The 21,041-nt window shown below is 44.7% G+C and overlaps 1 protein-coding gene and 1 pseudogene across 1 annotated transcript; both read left to right on the top strand.

Moving 5' to 3' along the window:
- Positions 1 to 262: 262 nt before the first annotated feature.
- LOC121790955 lies at positions 263 to 4,202 on the top strand (annotated as a pseudogene).
- A 12,711-nt stretch (positions 4,203 to 16,913) lies between these two features.
- LOC121790954 (WEB family protein At5g16730, chloroplastic-like) lies at positions 16,914 to 20,783 on the top strand. The gene is made up of 3 exons (XM_042189039.1): positions 16,914 to 17,321; positions 17,746 to 17,941; positions 18,007 to 20,783. The coding sequence occupies exons 1-3, from the start codon at positions 17,305 to 17,307 to the stop codon at positions 20,551 to 20,553; spliced, it is 2,760 nt and encodes a 919-aa protein (XP_042044973.1). The 5' UTR covers positions 16,914 to 17,304; the 3' UTR covers positions 20,554 to 20,783.
- The last annotated feature ends 258 nt before the right edge of the window (positions 20,784 to 21,041 follow it).

Here is a 21,041-nt window from a genome sequence, read left to right as displayed (position 1 = left end):
AAATTGTTTAATTTGGTGAATTTGTGAATTTTTATATTGTGGGAAGTCCGTCGGATGTCCTTATAATGTGACAGTGCAGTGGAAAGTCCTTATGACGTGCAGAATGTGTTTTTGAGATGTCAGCGGGATGTCCTCCGGGACATCCGCACCACTGAGATGCCCTAAGTCTCCACAAAGCACAAAATTCAACAACAATTTCATAAAGCCAGAGCTTTACATAAGTCCTAAGCTATGGGGTATTTTGTGGGAAGCCAAGCTCATATATATACCAAACTGCCTTTGATTTCAATGCTTTTCCCCTCCGCCACCACCAAATTAGTCCCTCTCTCTCTTCCTCTCCCTCCCCCTCCCTACTTATATGCTAATGTATTTATAGTTTAGAAACCTCGAAGCTCAAACCAAATAGCTGGATGTTGAAAGATTGAGCTTTTAACCACACATTGGATTAGTGGTGAATACAAGAAAGCCATCATAGCTCATAGTGAAAAAGGAGTAAAGAATGCATCTTGGAAAAGTGTAAGGAAAGGCTTAAATCTTTGAAGATAGATATTGGGAAACATCCCTAGTAAAAGATTGTATCTTTTGGAGCTGATTTTAGGAGGTAGGTTTTGTTTTTCTTCAAGATTAATTTTTGCCTTGTGGGATTAAGGGGAAAGATCTCTGGGTTGTTGAATAATTTATAGTACTAGAAGATTTCATGTGGCTTATTCTGCTAATGATTGAATTTGGATTGAGCAAGATTCAATTTTTGAGTTAAACAAGCTCAATTTGGTATTTTTAATGTATTTCTGCTCTATTATAAGAGTATTAAATTAATGAGTTTGAGACTGGTAATCTAAACTACTTCTACTGATTATGACTTAACTAGATTAAGACAATCTCACACCAATATAATATTTCTACTTGTTTGCTTCTTATTTTTTTTCTCTATTTACATGCTCTTGTAGCTATCTTGAAACCGAAAAATGTCTTGTAGTTTTAGGTGGATCCTTATTCATGGAGTATTTTATGGTTTTGGTTTGGATGTGATTTGGGAGTTTTATTGATGTAATTCTGGTTCACACAGTTTCTGTTGGTGGGATTTCTTCAGCCATGTACCTTTTTCATTAGCATTAAGCTGCAAGAGCTCAGAGATTTCAGAGAAAGGTGTTCTATTTTTTCACAATGCCTCTTTCAGAGTTTTGAGAATGGCTAGAGGAAAACTTGAATCTAGCCATCAAAAACCGGCTCCAGCCGACATGTCTTCTAAGTAAGACTCGAGCTAATCGAATATGGCCGTTTTTATTGGTTTTGTGTGTGTTTTTATTTGATTCATTGTTATATTTGGTGATCTTGTGTGCAGGCCTGAGAATGAATTAGTTGAACTAGTTTGGGAGAATGGGCAGGTTATGATGCAAGGTCAGCCCAGTAGGGTTACAAGAAGCCCTACACTTACCACATCGAGAGCTCGTGATTCTACCACTGCAAGGTATGGAAAATATGGAGTTGAGTCTATCATGAATGATATGGCATCGGTGGTGCCTTCAGGGGACCTGGATTTAGGCCAAGATGATGAGATCGCTCCGTGGTTAAGTTATCCCATGGATGATGCTCTCGGACAAGGTTATGCTTCCGAGATTCTACCTCATTTATCTGGTGTTACGACTAATGGATTGTCTACACAGAATAGCTTTGCATCAGTGGATAAGAGGAGTAGTTGCGGACAGACTGTTAGTAATCTGCAGAGTGGGGCTAACAATGTGAAGGTTTCTTCTTCTAAAGATCGTCCTTATGGCTCATGGCTGCCTCAGCTTCATCGCCAGACATCAGACGCCTTAGGATCTGGCGTCACGGATATTGTTAGCAATAACTCGAAAGATCAACTGGATGCTGTATTCAGGAATCCAGCTCAAAGTAGAGATACTGTTAGCATTCAACCACCTACTAATCATTCGAATTTTCTCAACTTCTCCCATTTCTCAAGGCCAGCTACTCTTGCCAAAGCAAACCTCCCGAACTCTGATGGAATTCCTAAGTCGGTATCATCGGTTGTGGAGAGAAATGAAAATAAGGAAAAAGGTTCAGCTGCCAATTGCAGTAATCCAGTCAAGTCTATACACCTCGATCAAGCTAAGAGCATGCCAAAAGACTTTGAGTCCCATGGTTCTGGTGTATACTCTGCGGTGGGTTCTAGCGAACCAGTCGTTAAGGCATCTCAGGATTCATGCCCTCCAGAAAGAGCCGATAATTTGTGCAAAGAAACTCCCATCAAGAACGACAAGCCTCCGATTCTAAGCAATAACTACAGTTCAGCAAAAGGAGCCCTGAGGGTGATAGGACTGTTGAGCCTATGGTTGCTTCTTCTTCTGTTGGCTCTGGAAATAGTGCTGATAGACTTTCTTGCGAGCAAACGCAATATTCAAAAAGAAAGTTCTGCGATATTGAGGACTCAGAATGCCGTAGCGATGTGAGTAATGAGAAAGTATGCTGAATGTTCTTTTTATGTTAGCTATTGGTTTATCTTAACACTTTTATGGACAGGATGTTGAAACCGAATCTGTTGATGCGAAAAAAGCAACTTGTGTACGAGGATCTAGGAGAAGCCGGGCAGCAGAAGTGCATAATCTTTCCGAAAGGGTAAACAAGAATCTTATCAGCCAACAATTCTCAGTCTTTCTGGATTCAATTCACTTTGTTCACAAGTATTGATCTCCATTTTATAATGTGTAAACAGAGACGGAGAGATAGGATCAATGAGAAAATGCGTGCTTTACAAGAACTCATACCGAATTGCAATAAGGTAAGTACATTCTGAGATTTCTACCTCGTGCTGAATTCAACCATAACTCATGTTTATGAAATCTGTTCTTGTTTCGAGTATTCTTGTTTTACAGAAGCTAAATCTGCCCCTCAACACCACCTTGCTTCATTTGTTCTTGTTGTTTTTTATAAGCTTTCTAACTCCTTTGGTTTTGATTAGTTCTATCATTTTCCACTGTCAGGCAGATAAAGCATCAATGCTCGACGAAGCCATTGAATATCTAAAAACCCTCCAACTACAAGTACAGGTAATGCAAAGATTTTCAAGCATTCCATATTTTCCTTTTTCAGAAGTATAAACTTCATAACAACTGTGAACGGTCATGCTCTCTCGTTAGCCCTGCCTGAGGATATCGTAAAAGGAGTTTCAGTCATTTGAAATCTTATTTATTGCAGATTATGTCCATGGGTTCAGGGCTATGCATGCCTCCAATGATGTTCCCGACCGGAATGCAGCCAATGCATCCTGCTCATGTTCCACATTTCCAACCAATGGGCGTCGGAGTGGTATGGGCATGGCTTACGGGATGGGTATGCCGCTAGACATGAACGTTGGATCCTCCAGCTGTCCTATATATCCCGTTCCTCCCCTCCAAGTACCACACTTTTCCTCTACAGTGCCCGGGCTTGCCAATTTCCAGAGAATGCCCGGTCAAAACCATCCAGTATACGGTCATCCTGCTCAAGCATATCCCAGTTCCGTCCCAAGGCCACCCTTCGTTCCTCTAGCTCCACGCCCCCCTGTGACTTGTGCCACGGGATCAAGTACTCTGATAAATTGCGAAACTCCTAGTACATCTCAAAATATCAAGTCCGAGGATCCAGCAAAAACCATGACCTTGCAGCCAATCTGCAACGCCGAAGCTAGGAGCTCAGTCCACAGCAAATCCAACCAGGTTCGTAAAAGAATGAATGTGTAGGAGAATGTTTGTTTTATTTTGTGCAGTCTTGTAAAAAATATGATTTCTAGTGCAGCCTGGAAAGAAGTGGTAGATCAATCGGCTGGTGTGCAAGATAACAAACGTGGCACGGACGCTGCAGCTGCTACCTCAACGGACATCAACAAAGAACCAGGTCAGCGCAACGGATACCTCAACTAAATTCATCTTTCTTTACTCATACTCTTTCTTGTAGCTTACAGTTTTTGCTATCGATTCAGGGTGTGATTAGCAGGACGCGAGGCTGATGGCGTTGGCCCGTTGACGACATCCTTCCTCTGCTCGACATTAACGTAGGCAAATGACCCCAGGTCGTCGAATGAGGTCGAAGTCTAATGATAGAGTGCACAGAGTTGGAGATATTTTGTTTAGTAGAAAGTCAGAGCTATATACATATATATAGTGTATATTCATGAAAATTGAGTTTGGTAAGGGTTGAGCAATGCCAAGTGATGATTCCGCGAATTTCTGATGATGATAAATGCTCGTAAAAATAAATTACGACACGGTGAATTTACGTGGTTCGATTTACTGAAGTAAATCTACGTCCACGGGAAGAAGGGAGGGCAAGATTGTATTGCTTGATCTGGGATTACAGCTTACAACACAGCCTTGCTATATGATTTTATCTCTAGAGAGCTTAACCCTTTTCTATCTGATCTAAGTTCTATTTATACATTGAACTAAGGTCGTGGTTTGCAGCCCCACTAACAAGATCGTGGTGTGAGCAATAACTGCTCAATAACTGCTTCGTACCACTAAATAGATCGTGGGTATAGCGGAGGTCGTGGAGGCCTTTCATGAGTCCACTAACTCCTAGTTCGGTCGAATGCTGAGACCGAACTGCTGGACTTTACCGATCAGCTCTTGCCGATCTGAGAGGAGAGCTTGACTGGTCGGCTTTTACCGAGCTGTAGGCTGAGTCCGAACTCTTGGTCGTGCCGAACTCTTTGGTGCCGAACAGATACTCTTTCTTGGGCTCTGGGCTGATGGGCCGTCACTGTTATTGGGCTTGCCATTAGGGTTTAGTTCGTACCCCATCACTACCCCCCCCGAAAAGCGAAGTGAATCACTTCGGCGAGGTGAGTCACTTCGGCATTCTGGATAATGGTAAGGGGGAGGCTGACGTCAGGGGACGTGCCTTGCGCGTGCCTGCATTAAATGCGACAGTAAAATCCGGCCGTTGAATCCTGAAAAGGTGGGATTCGAAACGGCGCAACGATCTCGAAATCTTTCCCGAATCTGATAAATATGCTCCTTTCTTCATCATTGAAGCACTTTTGCTGTTGCGTCTTCTATACTCTCTCTTTTTCGAGAAATTTTCTTCCGCTTTCAAGAGCTTCTTCCGACTTTCTTCATCTTCAAAAGTAAGAAAAATGTCTTCTTCTTCTTCGGAGTCGGGTAGCGGTAGGAAAGGGGATAAGGGGTCTTCTGGCCGGAAAGAGTCCGGGGAGAAGACTGTAGAGTTTCCATAGTATTTTGAGTAAGGATACTGTGATATCCCTACCCGAAAAATACTTTTTTCCTGGGGGGAAGGCGGTGGTACCTGACGGTGATCATAGGGCTGACTCCCCGCCGGAGGGTACGCCACCGTGTACGAGGCCTGCTTGGAATGCGGGCTTCGTTTCCCCCTCCCTTCTGCCTTTATAGATTTACTAGATTTTTTTCAGCTTCCTTTAGGCCAAGTGACTCCGAACTCTTGGAGGCACTTGTCGGCCTTCGCTGCCGAACTCCGTAGGTTAGGAAGGGATTTGTCTTTGAAGGCGATCCTTAAATTCTTTCAATTTAAGAGGAAGGGGTCTTGGTTTTACTTGATCCCTTTACAGCCCTTTAGAGCCTTTTGTAAAACGAAGTGGCCGAAGTGGCAAAATCGCTTCTTCTACTATGATAGGACCGCGGCTCCTATTTTCGCCTGTAGAGGGCCGGAGTCCGTTATCCGTCACCCTCGGCCTGAACCGTTGGACGCGCTCGATGGCGAGCTCAACAAGATTCCCATATTAGGAAATACAATACACGGAGTCTGAGCTCGTCAAGGGCGACGTCGTGTTCAACATCTCGTCTTCGGACGAAGAGGCCGAGGGTGAGGATTTCTCTTTATCTTTATGCTCTACTCCTCTGCTTAACGAAGAAATCTGACTTTGCTTTCTTGCTTTTTGGCAGTGTACATGCTGAGTAAGGCTAGCCGCAAATCTTCGGAGTCCAAGGAGCCGGAGAGGCCGAAAAAACACCAGCTCGGCGTCTGATGCCGAGAGGACTCCGAAAAGGCAAAAAACCTCTTCGGATCCGAAGAACCGGAGTCGACTTCGGCAAAGGGGAGGGGGAAGGCCCAGAAGCCCCCGAGAGCGCCAGAGAAAGACGTGGTCTTGGCGCCTCCTTCGGAACATATCTGTGAGCCGTTTTTATGGCCCACGGACTTCGCCGAGGTGAATTCTCTTCTTGATTTTCTGGCCTTGCTTTTTTCCTGTATTTTTTGTGGCCCTTTGTTGACTTTTTTCTTTATCCATTTTCAGAGGAACGATATGCTCTCCAAGCTCGTCGCCGTCGAACTCTCCAAAGCGTCCAATGACTATGCTGAGATGCAGAGGAAGTTGGCGGCTGCTTGTCATCGGGCCGAACAGGCTGAGGCTAACTTTGAGAAGGCCAGAGCTGCTAGGATTTCGGCCCAGGATGAAGCTCAGTTTGCCAAAAACCAGCTCGTCATCCAGCGAGAGCAGACGAAACGGAGGGATGCTGCCGCCGTGGCTGCCCAGGGGAGGCTCTCCGTGTTTACACGGAGAAACTCTTTTTGAGCAGCCAGTTCTCGGCCTTTGTCGGTAGTCTGGTAAGGCTAATTACCGATAAGGGCGAGCAGGGGGCCGACGTCGTGCTGCCTCTGTACAGCCGAGAGATAGCAGCTCGGCTTCAGAATCTGCCGCTCCTTGAGGAGCTCGCTTCATCCTCGGTCCTGCTTTCTGCAGACCGAGTCCGGAGTTGTCGAGCTGATCGGGACGAGAACCTGGAGGCTATCTTTGCCTCCGTGGGACCCGTTTCACCCGCTTCGACTTACAACGGAGAGGGTGAGGCCGAGCCGCTGGAGCTGGAGGCCGAAGTCGAGCGGGCCGGGCATCCGGAGAAGGAAGCCGATCAGGAGGCGGAGGCGAGGCCGGCAGGATGCGAGGCCGAGGCTGAGGTAGCTCAGGAGAAAGAAGCTGAACCAGACCAAGGAGCCGGAGACGAAGCTGGCGGAGTATGATTTCGTCTCCCTTCTCTTAGTCTAGTTTCTTCCTTGTAAAATGGCCTTGAAGCCCTCCTAGTGTAAAAAATTTTCCTTGTGAATGAAAAATTCTCTACACTTGTCTTCGTATAGCTTTTCGTACTCGCCTTTATTCCTGTTGTATTTTACTATCTGCTCGGTACAGCTGCCGAACTAATATAGCTGCTTTGTACTCAAGGAGATGGAGATACTTCACTGGAAACGGCTGTACTCTTCGGCTTTAGACGAAGCTGAGAAAAGAGCTATAGCCGATCAGACGAAGAATGACGAGCTTCTGGCTCGTTTAGTGAAGCTGGAGGCCGATAATAAGGACTTAGAGTCCGATAAGAAGGATCTGGAGGCCGAGCTGAATACGACCATTGCTGAGAGGACTGCGTACGAGGATTACATCCGTGTGCGCGGGGGAGTGACCATATCAGATGTTCAGAGTCGAGTTGACGAACTGTGGGAGGAATATCATGTACTCCGGAGGAACAATGCGCTGGAGAGCTCGGCTTGCCAACAAGTTGTGAAATCATTACGGCGCTGGGCTTCTCGGTACGACATTGTTCTTTCTCGGCGCCCCTCCATAGAAAGATTCCTTCGGCATATCGTGCCAACAGATGCTCGCACTCCAGATCAAACCTCTGGTTCCCTTGTTCAAAATCCTACTCCCAGTCAACAACGAACTCCGGAACAGCCGGAAACGTCAAGACGAGAACGGGCTCAGGAGCAACCGGAATCGTCAAGACAGGGACGGACTGAAATTCGCCGAGGAGTTGTGACTATGAGCGAGCAAGATCAGCAGATGATTATTGCAGAGACTCTTCATCGCCGAGGTGTTAGGACTTCTCGGGCTCGGGGAAGAGGCGTTGGGTCGAGGATAGCATCTCGTCGACCTGCTTATTCTTCATCTGCTCGGAACAACCGAACTCGGCTTCCAGAGGATTTTGCAGATAGGTGGCTTAACTTCAGCAACCCTGGACAGTAGAATAGTCCTTTGTAATAGCGTAACGCCATTTTGTAGGGTAGCTGAGTTGTATGCCGAACAAGATTTGAAAAATGAAATTTTGTTTTCGCTTCTAACACTGTATTTACAGCTTAGCGAAAAAATTTCATCGTACTTGTCCTCGGTCTTATGAAGTAAACTTCTTTGACCGGACTTGGTCCTTGGTCTTATGAAGTAAACTTCTTTGACCGGACTCGTCTTTGGTCTGATGAAATAAACATCTTTGACCGGACTCGTCTTTGGTCTGATGAAATAAACATCTTTGACCGGACTCGTCTTTGGTCTGATGAAATAAACATCTTTGACCGGACTCGTCTTTGGTCTGATGAAATAAACATCTTTGACCGGACTCGTCTTTGGTCTGATGAAATAAACATCTTTGACCGGACTTGGTTTGTGTTCTAATTTGGCGATTTTTGTCGCCGGGATCGAACTTTCCCTTGTCCTAATTCGGCGAGTTTTATCGCGTGGATCGGACTTTCCCAGTTAACCGAAGTGGTCTTATGCAGTAAACCTCTTTGACTAGACATGGTCGTCCCCGGTCTTATGAGGTAAACTTCTTTGACCGAACTTGGTCGTCCTAATTCGGCGAGGTTTATCGCGTGGATCGGACTTTCCCTTATTGCAGTTCGTTTCAGACGAAGTGCTTATTTCTTAAGCCGAATTGTGGTCTTGTATCTTCCTGAGAAGCTTGGACTCACAATCGTTGGCTTATTGCAGTTCGTTTCAGACGAAGTGCTTGTTAAGCTGAATTGCGGTCTTGTATCCTCCTTGGAAGCTTGGACTCACAATCGTTGGCTTATTGCAGTTCGTTTCAGACGGACTGCTTGTTAAGCTGAATTGTGGTCTTATATCCTCCTTAGAAGCTTGGACTCACAATAGTCTTTAATAATCGATCTAAAAAGGGGATCAGTCTTTAAAGAACGATATACCTTGGTACCATTTGTAAGAGACGACAAGCACATAGAGACAAAACACATAGAGAAAAAATGAAAAAGACGAAAGAAAAAAACTTTAAACTTTTTATAAAACGACAAGTAAAAGGTACAAGTAAAAACAAACAAATAAAAACATGTACCCCTATGACCGAACTAGACACAAGACAGACTGACCGGACTTTGTCTCTTACAAGTGGAACTTCTTGAGGTTGGAGACGTGCCATGTTCGGGGTACTTGTTCTCCTGACATGTGAGTCAATTTATAAGACCCTTTGCCGAGGACTTCTGACACCCGATACGGACCCTCCCATGTGGGTTCGAGTTTGCCCAGCTTTTCTGCTCGGCTTACTTCGTTGTTTCTCAAGACGAGATCTCCCACTTGAAATTGAAGCTTTTTCACCCTTTGGTTATAATACCGGGCTACTTGCTCCTTATACTTGGCTGCTTTTATGCACGCCAATTCTCTTCTTTCTTCGGCGAGATCTAGTTCTGCTCTCAGTCCGTCGTCATTCATTTCTGAGGAGAAATTTAGAGTTCGGGGACTGGGTACGCCGATCTCCACCGGAATTACGGCTTCAGTGCCGTACACCAGACTATACGGAGTTTCACCGTTGGAGGTTTTGGGTGTAGTTCGGTAGGACCATAGGACTTGAGGGAGATTTTCTACCCATTGTCCTTTGGCTTGTTCTAACCGAGCTTTTAACCCTTTCACCAGAATCCGGTTCGTTACTTCCGTTTGTCCGTTTGCTTGGGGATGGGAGACCGAAGTGAACCGCTGTTGAATGTTCAGCTCTTGGCACCAATTCTTGAACGTCTTGTCGGTGAACTGAGTCCCATTATCCGAGATGAGGATGTGGGGTATGCCAAATCGGCACACTATGTTCTTCCAGACGAAGTCCAATGCCTTTGAGCTCGTTATCGTAGCTAATGGTTCAGCCTCCACCCACTTCGTGAAGTAGTCCACGGCAACGATAAGGAATTTCATTTGCCGAGGAGCTTGAGGAAGTGGTCCCACTATGTCTATGCCCCATTGCATGAAAGGCCAAGGGCTTTGCATAGTGTATAGATCGGTCTGCGGCATCCTTGGGACATTTGCATGAATTTGGCACTTCGTACACTTCTTGACGAGCTGCACTGCCTCTTGTACCATGGTTGGCCAATAATATCCCCATCTCAGAACTTTTTTAGCTAAAGCTCTGGCTCCGATGTGGCTACCGCACGATCCTTCATGAACTTCTCTGAGGATGTAGTCCGTCTCTTCTGGTCCTACGCACCGCAATAACGGCTGGAGGTAAGACTTTCTAAAGAGGACTCCTTCATGAAGTTCGTACCGAAGTGCTCGGCACGTGATCTTCCGAGCTTCTCTCTTATCCTCGGGCAATTGTCCTTGATCCAGATACTGCAAGATCGGCGTCATCCAGTTCGGCGAGCTGGATACTGAATGTACCTCGGCTTCATCAATGCTTCGATGCATTAATTCTTCCGCCTTTGAGCTCGGATCTGAGGCCAACTTACTTAAGGTATCTGCTCGGCTATTTTCCGCTCTGGGAATGCGGATTATCCGAAAATAGGAGAAACTTCGGCTGATGCTTTGCGCTTTGTCCAAATACTTCTTCATTCTCTCGTCACGGCTTCACTTGTACCCAACATGTGATTTACTATGACTTGTGAATCACAATGGACTTTGAGAGATTTGACGAGCAGACTTTGCGCTAACTGGAGTCCGGCCAGGAGGGCTTCGTACTCGGCTTCATTATTAGTAGTGGGGAATAGGAACCGAAGTGAGTAGGTTACCTCGTGTCCGTCGGGAGCGACAAGTAAAATACCAGCTCCACTTCCCATCTTGTTTGAAGCTCCATCTACGAATCCGCTCCAGCAGTCCGGCGGCTCTACTTCGGATTCCAAGGGCTGTGCTAGTTCGGCATTGGCAGAATTCTTCTGTTCGGCAATAACAGGAATTGCTTGATCGAACTTTGCTTCTGCAAGAAAATCTGCCAAGGCTTGTCCCTTGATGGCTTTCCGAGGTAGATATTCAATTGTGTGCTCTCCCAACTCTATAGCCCACTTGGCGATTCTGCCTGATGCTTCTGGTTTGGTCAACACTTGCCGAAGTGGCAGATCAGTTAAGACGCATACCTTGTGAGCATAGAAGTATGGCCGCAGTCTCCTTGCTGCATTTACTAATGCCAGAGCAATTTTTCCAGAGGTTGATACCTGTTTCTGGACCTCTTAATGCTCGGCTTGTAAAGTAGATGGGAAGCTGCTTTAGGCCTTCTTCTCGTACAAGCACCGCGCTGATGGTTTGATCCGATGCCGCTAAGTATAAGAATATTACTTCGGCTTCGGTTGGAGCAGAGAGAATAGGAAGCTCGGCTAGATAACTTTTGAGCTCGTCAAAGGCCTTTTTCTGCTCGGCTCCCCACTCGAACTTTGGTGCCTTTTTCAACACCTTGAAGAACGGCAGTTGCTTTTCGGCTGCTTGGGAAAGGAATCGATTCAGTGCGGCTAGACATCCGGTTAGCCTTTGCACGTCATGTATGGACTTCGGCATTGCCATGTTCTGAACGACTTGAACTTTTGAGGGGTTTGCCTTGAGTCCGTCCTTTGAAACCCAACAACCCAGAAACTTTCCCGAATCTACCAAAAAGGTACACTTTTGGGGATTAAGTTTGAGGTTGGCTTTCTTGAGCACGTTGAGAGTGGACTTGAGGTTGTGCTCGTACTCCGAAGTGCTTTTGCTTTTGACGACTATATCGTCAACATACACTTCGACCTCCTTTCCAATCAGGTGCCGAAAAAGCTTGTCTACCATCCTTTGATAAGTGGCTCCGGCATTCTTTAAACCGAATGGCATCTTTTTATAAGCGAAAATGCCGAAATCAGTAATGAAGGCCGTTTTTGAAGCGTCAATCTCATCCATTAAAACTTGATGGTATCCTTTGTACAGATCAAGAAAACAAAAAATTTCAAAGCCTATCAAAGCTTCTACTTTTTTATCTATGTTCGGAAGGGGATAGCAATCTTTGGGACAGTGCTTATTTAGATCGGTGAAATCTATGCACATCCGCCATCCTCCTTCCTTTTTCTTGATCATGACAGGATTGGCCACCCACGAAGGATACTTCACTTCGAATAACACATCCGCCTTCAATAATTGACGGACTTCGTCATGGATGACTTGACTTCGTTCTGCCGCAAAGAGTCTTTGCTTCTGTTTTATCGGCCGGACTGAAGGATCAATATTTAACCGATGAGTGATTACCTCGGGGGGCACTCCGGTCATGTCCAACGGAGACCATGCAAAGACGTCTTTATACTCCTTGAGGAGCTGGATGGTTTTTTCCCGAAGTAGGGGCGTTCCCGCGAAACCGATCTTAACCGTTCTGGATGGATCGTCTTCGTACAGCTGAACTGTCATCGAGTTCGGCTCCGGTATGACTTCGGTCATCGCCTCTGACTCCGGCTGCTGTGATTGCTATGCTTGGTGGTGCCGATCTGACTGCTCGGCACTTCTAAGCGCAATTTGCAGACATTCCTTTGCTCTCTTTTGGTCACCTCGGATGACCGCTATCCCTCCTTTAGTAGGGATCTTGATGGTGAGGTGATAGGTGGAGCAAACGGCCCGAACTGTGTTGAGCCAGTCTCTTCCCAGGATGACGTTGTACGGGGACCGAGCTTTCACCACGAAAAACTCAATCATCGTACTGGAGCTAGTAGGCGCTTTCCCCACCGTGATCGGAAGGCTGATAATACCTTCAGGGCGGGTGTCCTCCTGGGTGAAGCTCTTCAGGGGAAGCGGAGCCGGACTGAGCCGAGCTGGGTCCACTTCTAGTTTGTCGAAGCACTCTTTAAAAAGAATGCTAACCGACGCTCCTGTATCCACAAACACCCTGTGGATCAGTTTGTTTGCCACTCCGGCTTGGATGACAATGGCGTCTTGGTGAGGAGAGATGGCCGGGACGGGATCAGCAGCCGAGAACGTAATCACTTCGTCCTGCTTCAGCCTTTTATGCGTTGGCTCCTCTCGATTGGAGCCTCTGCGTTCTGACTTTAGGGACGACTTGGTCTTCCCGGCAGGGAGCGCGTCAATAGTCTGGATTACTCCATCATATTGCGGCTCGTCATCGTCTTCGGGATCCGGCTGCCTTTTCGGATCCTGAGGAGCGCAGTTCGCACCACTCTGCTTTTTATTCTTCTTTGGCTGCTTGCTTCGGTATTTTTTCAATGTCCCTGCCTTCACAAGAACATCGATACCTGCAGCCAAGTTTCTGCACTCCTCAGTATCGTGACCGTGGTCTTGATGGTAGGAGCAGTAGTTATCCTGTGGTCGGCGCGCGGCTGATTTCGTCATCCGCTTTGGCTTTTCGAACAGGTCAGAGTGCAGTTCGAAAATTTCCGCTCTCGGCTTGTTCAGCGGTACGAACTGAGCGGGCGGCTTCTCGGGATTGAGACGAGGTCCCAATCTGTCTTGCACCGGAGCCCTTTGAATTCTTTCAAATGGAGTCCGGCGAGGATGCCCCTGATCGCTATGATCGGGCTTCCTTCTGTCTCCTCGGGACGATGAGCTGTCTAACGACCGTTTGCGACGGTCTGCCTCATCGGCCCGGGAGTACTGGTCCGCAATGTCCCACATTTCCTGAGCTGTCTGCGGACCGCACTCAACGAGCTTCCTGTAGAGAGCTCCGGGCAGGATTCCATTTTGGAATGCCGAGATGACAAGCAGATCGTTGAGATCGTCTACTTGCAGGCATTCCTTGTGGAATCTTGTCATAAAGTCGCTAATTTTTTCGTCGCGACCTTGACGAATGGAAAGCAGCTGAGCCGAAGTGATTCGGGCTTCCGCTTTCTGAAAGAACCTCCTGTGGAAGGCATCCATTAGATCTCGGTAAGATCTGATGCTGCCCTGGGGGAGGCTATCGAACCACCTTCTCGCGTTCCCGATGAGCAGCTCGGGAAACAGCTTGCACATGTGGACCTCGTTGAGACCCTGGTTCGCCATGTTATATTGATAGCGCCCCAAGAAATCGTGAGGGTCCACGAGCCCGTCGTAAGTCATCGACGGAGTTCGGTAGTTCTGTGGTAGGGGAGTTCGGGTGATGTCGTCCGAGAACGGAGTCTTCAGTGCTCCGTACACGGCGAATCCGATATCTCGTCGGTATGGAGGAGATTGAGTTCTCCTGTGATTCCGGTACCGAGGAGGAGCTGGAATATGTGGGGGACGGGGATTCTTTCTCCTGGGAGATGCGACACTACTGCGGTAGTGACTTTCTTGTGCGGAGGGGAAGGAGAATCCGTCGTTTTCGTCTCCGGCTGCTTTTGGCTTTTCGCAGGAAGGTTAAGAATTCCTCCTGCTTCGCCTCCAAAAACTGCTTGACAGCCTCATTCAAATCGGGCTGCTGGGAAGACTCAGTGGGACGATTTTTGGAGCGGCTTGTTCCTTCGCCATGAGAACTGGTGGTGGATTTATCCCTAGGCTGTTTTCCAGACCTGTGGGATGGATTGGCTTCCTCCTGGTTCTCACGGGCAGGAATACGGGTACTCTGCGATCTGGTATGCATTTTTTGGGTGGAAAAAATGGATCAAAAATTCGCTTTATCACAAATTTTGTTCTCTGTTTCCCACAGACGGCGCCAGTGATGAATCCGCGAATTATTGATGATGATGAATGCTCGTAAAAATAAATTACGACACGGTGAATTTACGTGGTTCGATTTACTGAAGTAAATCTACGTCCACGGGAAGAAGGGAGGGCAAGATTGTATTGCTTGATCTGGGATTACAGCTTACAACACAGACTTGCTATATGCTTTTATCTCTAGAGAGCTTAACCCTTTTCTATCTGATCTAAGTTCTATTTATACATTGAACTAAGGTCGTGGTTTGCAGCCCCACTAACAAGATCGTGGGTGAGCAATAACTGCTCAATAACTGCTTCGTACCACTAAATAGATCGTGGGTATAGCGGAGGTCGTGGAGGCCTTTCATGAGTCCACTAACTCCTAGTTCGGTCGAATGCTGAGACCGAACTGCTGGACTTTACCGATCAGCTCTTGCCGATCTGAGAGGAGAGCTTGACTGGTCGGCTTTTACCGAGCTGTAGGCTGAGTCCGAACTCTTTGGTCGTGCCGAACTCTTTGGTGCCGAACAGATACTCTTTCTTGGGCTCTGGGCTGATGGGCCGTCACTGTTATTGGGCTTGCCATTAGGGTTTAGTTCGTACCCCATCAATTAGTAACATACTTTTTTCTTGAATTTTATTCCAAGTTATTAATAGCACATCTTACCTCAATTAATTATGTCTTCTCCAACAAAACTTTCCAAATTAAACCAAATAAATCCACACATTAATCTCAATTTCACAATAAACAAAAGAAAATGTTCATTCTTGATTAAAGTTTCTCTCTTAATAAAGTCTAAAAATTGAATCTTGAAGCATAGTGGAGTAGTATAAGATTTTCTTTCTTTTTCTTGAATTTATTCCTATCTCAATAAACATCAATCGAAAACATTTAATTATGTCTTTTATAACAAAACTTTCCAAATGAAAACTTACTCCACATATTAATCATAACCTTGACATACAAACTTTGCAAAATGTCATAAAAACCCACAAAGTTTGGACAATTTTTTATTAATCACACAACTTATAAAAATGTGTACTATTAAACAACATACTATGTGCATGAGACGAACAAACTGACCACCTACACTTGTAGAATAAATATACACAATACTAGTACTAGTATATACTAAGATCACACGTCTCTTAGTCGACACGAGATTTTAGAAGTTGTTTGCTAATTTTGTTAATTGGAAAGATAAAGAGTAGGTATATATACTAAATGGGGAGAAAATAAGAGTTGAATATTCAATAGGAGAGAGTATTAATCGAAGAGAGAAAGTTACCAAAAATAGAAATGTGTCATCTTGGTTGTGACAAACTAAAAATGAAAATGTGTCATCTTAATTGGGATGAAGAGAGTAGTACTTAAAAATTTAAATTGTTGAAGGGCTCAAGTGACTGACTGAGTGTATTAAGCAGTCGAGCATTTCTATCAAGTACTCCCTTCGTTCTTTGTTAATAGAGACATTTCTTTAAAGCATGAAGTTTAAGAATAGTGTGTTAAATGGATAGTCAAAAAAGTAAAAGAGAATAAAGTAAGAGAGAGAATTACTTTTTGCTAAAAATAGAAATGACTCAATTAACTTAGAACTTTACTCTATTAACATGGAACTGGGGGAGTATAAAATTATAAAAGAGTAATTGATATTGACTATTCCATTATACTCTCTTTGTCTCATAATAGATGTCATACTTTTTTTTAGTTCCACAAAAAAATGTCACATTTTTTTGAAAAATATTATCTCTTCTCAACAGTATTATATGTCTTACTTCATTATTTCTTCATTTTAACTAATATTTATTATCATTTTTATAAAAAAAAGTGGGCAAAAGTGATTGGCACTTCTAAAATAGGACGGAGGGAGTATGTTCTAAAATTTTATGATATTAGCAAAGTATGATACTCCCAACGTCCACGAATAGGAGTCTCATTTCTACCCGGCACGAGTTTTAAGAAATGTTAAGAAAAGTGGGTGGAAAAAAGTTAGTTGAATATGTGTCCCACTTATATATATTAGTTTTAAATGATATTTGAGTGAAATGAGTTGGTGGAATGTGAGGCCTTTTTACCATTTATGGTAATTATGATCCGGGACTCCTATTCGCGGACGGACAAAAATGGAAAAACGGGACTCCTATTCGCGGACGGAGGGAGTATCTATTATAGGAATAAGTAAATTTAATATTAGGTACTAGTAATTATTTCGAAAGTTGTGAGATTCACCATATATAATCAAATTTAGTGGTTTTCAAACATTTTTTTCAAGGAAACAATTTTCAATCTTGCAAGTTTATCTACTTCATGAGAGTTCTCCGTCAACCTTCTTTTTAGTTTTAAAAAAGCAGATTCACAGTCTCTCTCTTCGTTTTGTCTTTCACAGTTTATCTAACCTGAGACCAGCTTTGCAATGGAGGAAAAGCAGGGGTAATATGGTAATTCCACGTCTAATTAAAGATGGTAGAGAAAAAATAAAAGAGAAAGAGCAGCGGTTGTTTGATTCAATCTGCGACAAGAACACCCCAACTCAAATCCACCTCCCCAAATATTTCCATTCCCATTTTTTTAATTTACTTTTTTCTTTCCTATTATCACTCTGTGGTAACTCCAGTCCAAGTACAGATTTTGGATTCAGGTTTATTCCCAGAGTATGGAGTCATAATTTTCACTTCTCTTCTCTTCCCTTCCACGATGTCGACATTATAGATAAACCCCAGTTTCTAATCTTTTTGAAGGAATTGCAGCAATAGATTCTCGATTTTGCGCCATGTCTGCTAAATCGAAGTAAGCGTAGCTCTACTTTTGTGGTGGATCTGATGATTTGATTTTTGTGTGTTTGAATTTCGTTTTTTAGAACATAATTGAATCTGACATTTTCGTGTTTGGTGATCAGATATGTGTTTATTGAGAAGAAAAACACACATTGGAGCTAGAAATTGTTACTTTAATTTCTTGTTTTTGGAATTTGTATAGTTATCCTGTTTATTTTATTTAGGTTTTATGCTTCAATTTTTTGGGTGGATTTGCTGTAGAAATGGAATTCACAGAGAATATTCTTTATTTGGGATTTTGGATTATAGTAGTATTTTGTGAAATTGGATTTCATGCCTGAATTGTGCAATGAATAGTGCATTTGTGGATCTTGCATTTTTAGCTATAGTTAGAAAATTTAAAGTTGAAACAGTTGAAGAATTTCTGATTTGTGTAGATCTAGCTTATCTGGAACTCCAAATGCTAAAGGATCACCGGCAACTCCTCGAATCAGCAGGGGAGTTGCTAGGCCTAGTGGAGAAGCGATTTCCTCGTTGCAAAATGGCCGCCTCTCCATGGATCGATCCCCGGGATCAGTCACGCCCAAGGCTAAAATGGAGAGGATGTCCCCTAAGCCCAGCACCCCAACTGATGTAAGCCGAAGCAACTATGTTTTAAATGTGTAGTTGCATTGTGCTGATCTTGTGTTTCATGTCAGAGAAAGCCAACACGTATGGTGAGGCCGTCTTCGGAGCTTCAGGTGGAGCTGAGTCAAGCGCAGGAGGAGCTGAAGAAGGCGAATGAGAAGTTGGATTCAGTCGAGAAGGAAAAGGCGAGGGCTCTTGATGAGGTGAAGGAAGCCCAGAGATTGTGTGATGAGGCGAACAAGAAGATTGAGGAAGCTCTGCAGGCTCAGAAACGAGCGGAGGAGAATTCTGAGATTGAGAAATTTCGGGCGCTTGAGATGGAGCAGGTGGGGTTTGGGGCGAATCACGTGAAGGAAGATGAATGGCGGAAGGAGTTGGAGGATGTGAGGAGCCAGCATGCCGTGGATGTGGCTGCGCTGCTGTCTGCGACTCAGGAGCTTCAGAAGTTGAAGCAAGAACTGTCGATGACGTCTGCTGCGAAGAACCAGGCACTGAGCCATGCTGACGATGCAACAAAAATAGCTGAGATTCATGCGGAGAAGGTCGAGGTTCTGTCTGCTGAAGTGATCCGCTTGAAATCTGAGCTTGAGTCGAGGGTGGAGATGCAGGCCGTTGAGAACAACGAATTGGTGTCAGGTTTAGAGTTGGAGATGCATTCTCTTAGACAAGAACTTGAACAAGCGAAGCTTTTTGAGGAGGAATTGACCCGGAAAGAGGCAGCAATGGAGCAACTCAATGTTGATCTCGAGGCTTGGAAGATGTCTGAGTGTTATGCGCATAATCTAGTGACGGAGCTTCATCAACGAGTCGAGGAGCTAGTGTCTCAGGCTGAGCAAGCACGTGAATCAGAAAAGTTGGCTTCAGAATCTCTTGGAACCGCTGTGAAGAAACTAGAAGAGAATAATGAACAGCTGCATGAAGCAAAGTCTGAAACCAAGGTGCTTAAGGAGAAGCTCGGTTTGTTGGAGTTCTCGAGCGATAGACAGAAAGGTGACTTGGAGGAAACTGAGCGTAGTCTTCAGCGAGCTATTGAAGAATCTTCTGAACTGGTGAAGAAGGTTGAAGTGCTCGAGTCTGAACTCGAAGTCGCAAGAGAAATGAGAAGCATTGCATTGAACAACGAAAACATCGCTGCTGCTAGCCTAGAAACACTGTTAGAAGAGAAGAGCAAACTCGCTAAAGAGCTGGAAACATCCAGAGACGAAGAGGAGAAAAGCAAGAAGGCGTTGGAGAGTTTGGCATCAGCATTGCACGATGTCTCTTCGGAAGCAAGAGACGTGAAGGAAAAGCTAATCTCTAGTAAAGCTGAGAAAGAGAGTTACGAAAGAGAAATAGAGGATCTGAAACTGTCTCTGAACTCAACGAATGAGAAGTATGAAAGTATTATCAATGATGCAAGAAAACAGATTGATGCTCTTACTGATTCAGTCGAGGAGTTGAGGAACGATTGTGGTAACTTGAAGGCCGAGTTGGAGCAGAAGGAGCTAAACTTGGTGAATACCACGAGGAAATCTGAAGAGGAGAAGTCCTACATGGGAAACGAAATAAATAGGCTGATGGATTCAGTTGAACAGTCGAAGCACGATTATGGTATCTTGGAGGCCGAGTTGGAGCAGAAAGATCAAGATTTGGTGAGCTCTGTTAGAAAGTTTGAGGAAGAGAAATCCCATATGGAAAAAGAAATGAGCAGGCTGATTAAATTGCTTGAACAATCGAATCTTGATTATGATAGTTTGAAGGCCGAGTATGAGCAAAAGGAGGTAGATATGGCGAACTCAGTGAAGCAGTCTGAAGAAGAGAATGTTAGCATGAAAAACGAAGTAAGCCGGCTGGTTAGCTTGCTAAAACTGGCGGAGGAAGAGTCGTCTGTTACGAGAGAGGAGATAGGGCGGTTGAATAAGTCCTTCAGCGAAGCTGATTCAGAGGCGACGTACCTAAAGCATGTACATGGCGAAGCGAAGGAGGAGAATGCGAGGCTGAAAGAGTGTTTAAATGATATGGAAGGCCGACTGCAGAGAATTCTTGCGGAGAATGAGGATCTGCGCAGAAGGGAAGCAGCATCTCAGGAAAAAGCCGAGGAGCTATCCAAGTCGCTCGAAGAAGCTCTGGCCAAGCAGGAGGAGAAAGAAAGTGGCGACCTGACGGACTGTGAGAAGGACTATGATATGCTTCCGAAAGTGGTAGAATTCTCCGAACCAAATGGTACGAGAGACGTGAGGCGTGCAGCCGAGCCCCGGTCTCAACCAAACGAGCTGCCTGTCAAGGAGAAGCAGCAAGCTGAAGCTAACGAAGTCGAGAACTCGAATGGGAAATTAAAAGATGGCGAACAAAACGCAGAATCCACAGAAGTCGACCTCAAGATGTGGGAAAGCTGCAAGATCGACGCGAAGGACTTCTCTCCCGGGAGAGAAACGGAGCAAGAATCGTTCGAGGATGAGCTAGACCCGAATGGGCAAGGCGCTGATTTGTATGATCACGTTAATGAGGCAGTGTCGGGTGATAGCGCCGGGAACAATGGGAGCCCACCTTCGAAGTCAGGCAGTCAGAAGAAGAAGAAGCCTTTGCTGCAGAAGTTTGGAAGCCTGCTGAAGAAGAAGGGTAGTAGCAATCACAAGTGATAGCAGACTTATATTATATCTCTGTTTTAGGGAGGTACAGTGAATATTTTTCCACGTGCAATATTGAATTTGCTTTTGGTCATTTGCTTCATTTTTTGGTTCCAATATTACCCCTCTTATTATAGGTTTGTCCTGAAAACTTGAAACTGGAGATTTGTATCATCATCTTTAGCATATCATTTGTCTGACAATGTAATGTGATTTATGTTGTGGAGATACCCCTTGTCTTACTTGCGAATCATTGTGTGCCGTGATTTCTGGTCGAACCGTCTTACCAACTGAGTACGTACATTAGTGTAGATTGACATTAGAAAGTAGCATAATGATCTTTTTTACGTACATGGTGGCTTTATATAAGTTTTGCGTGTTACCACTGTCATCTCAGTGCTACATCCGATTAAATACACTTAGATATGTATCAATTGATCATGTTTGTTTGCCTTATTGAACTTTGTTATTGGAGATGATTTATTGTCTTTGGAGCTGAA

Source organism: Salvia splendens, unplaced genomic scaffold (genome assembly GCF_004379255.2).
Source record: "Salvia splendens isolate huo1 unplaced genomic scaffold, SspV2 ctg680, whole genome shotgun sequence".
In the NCBI taxonomy this organism is placed as follows: Eukaryota; Viridiplantae; Streptophyta; class Magnoliopsida; order Lamiales; family Lamiaceae; genus Salvia; species Salvia splendens.
Note: the sequence above shows the minus strand (reverse complement) of the source record. Positions and strands in the feature narration are given on the sequence as shown.

Excerpts from the sequence above, each read along its gene's own strand:
- LOC121790954 (XM_042189039.1), top strand. Across the intron at positions 17,942-18,006 it reads AGCCCAGCACCCCAACTGAT|AGAAAGCCAACACGTATGGT; the intron begins GTAAGCCGAAGC and ends GTTTCATGTCAG.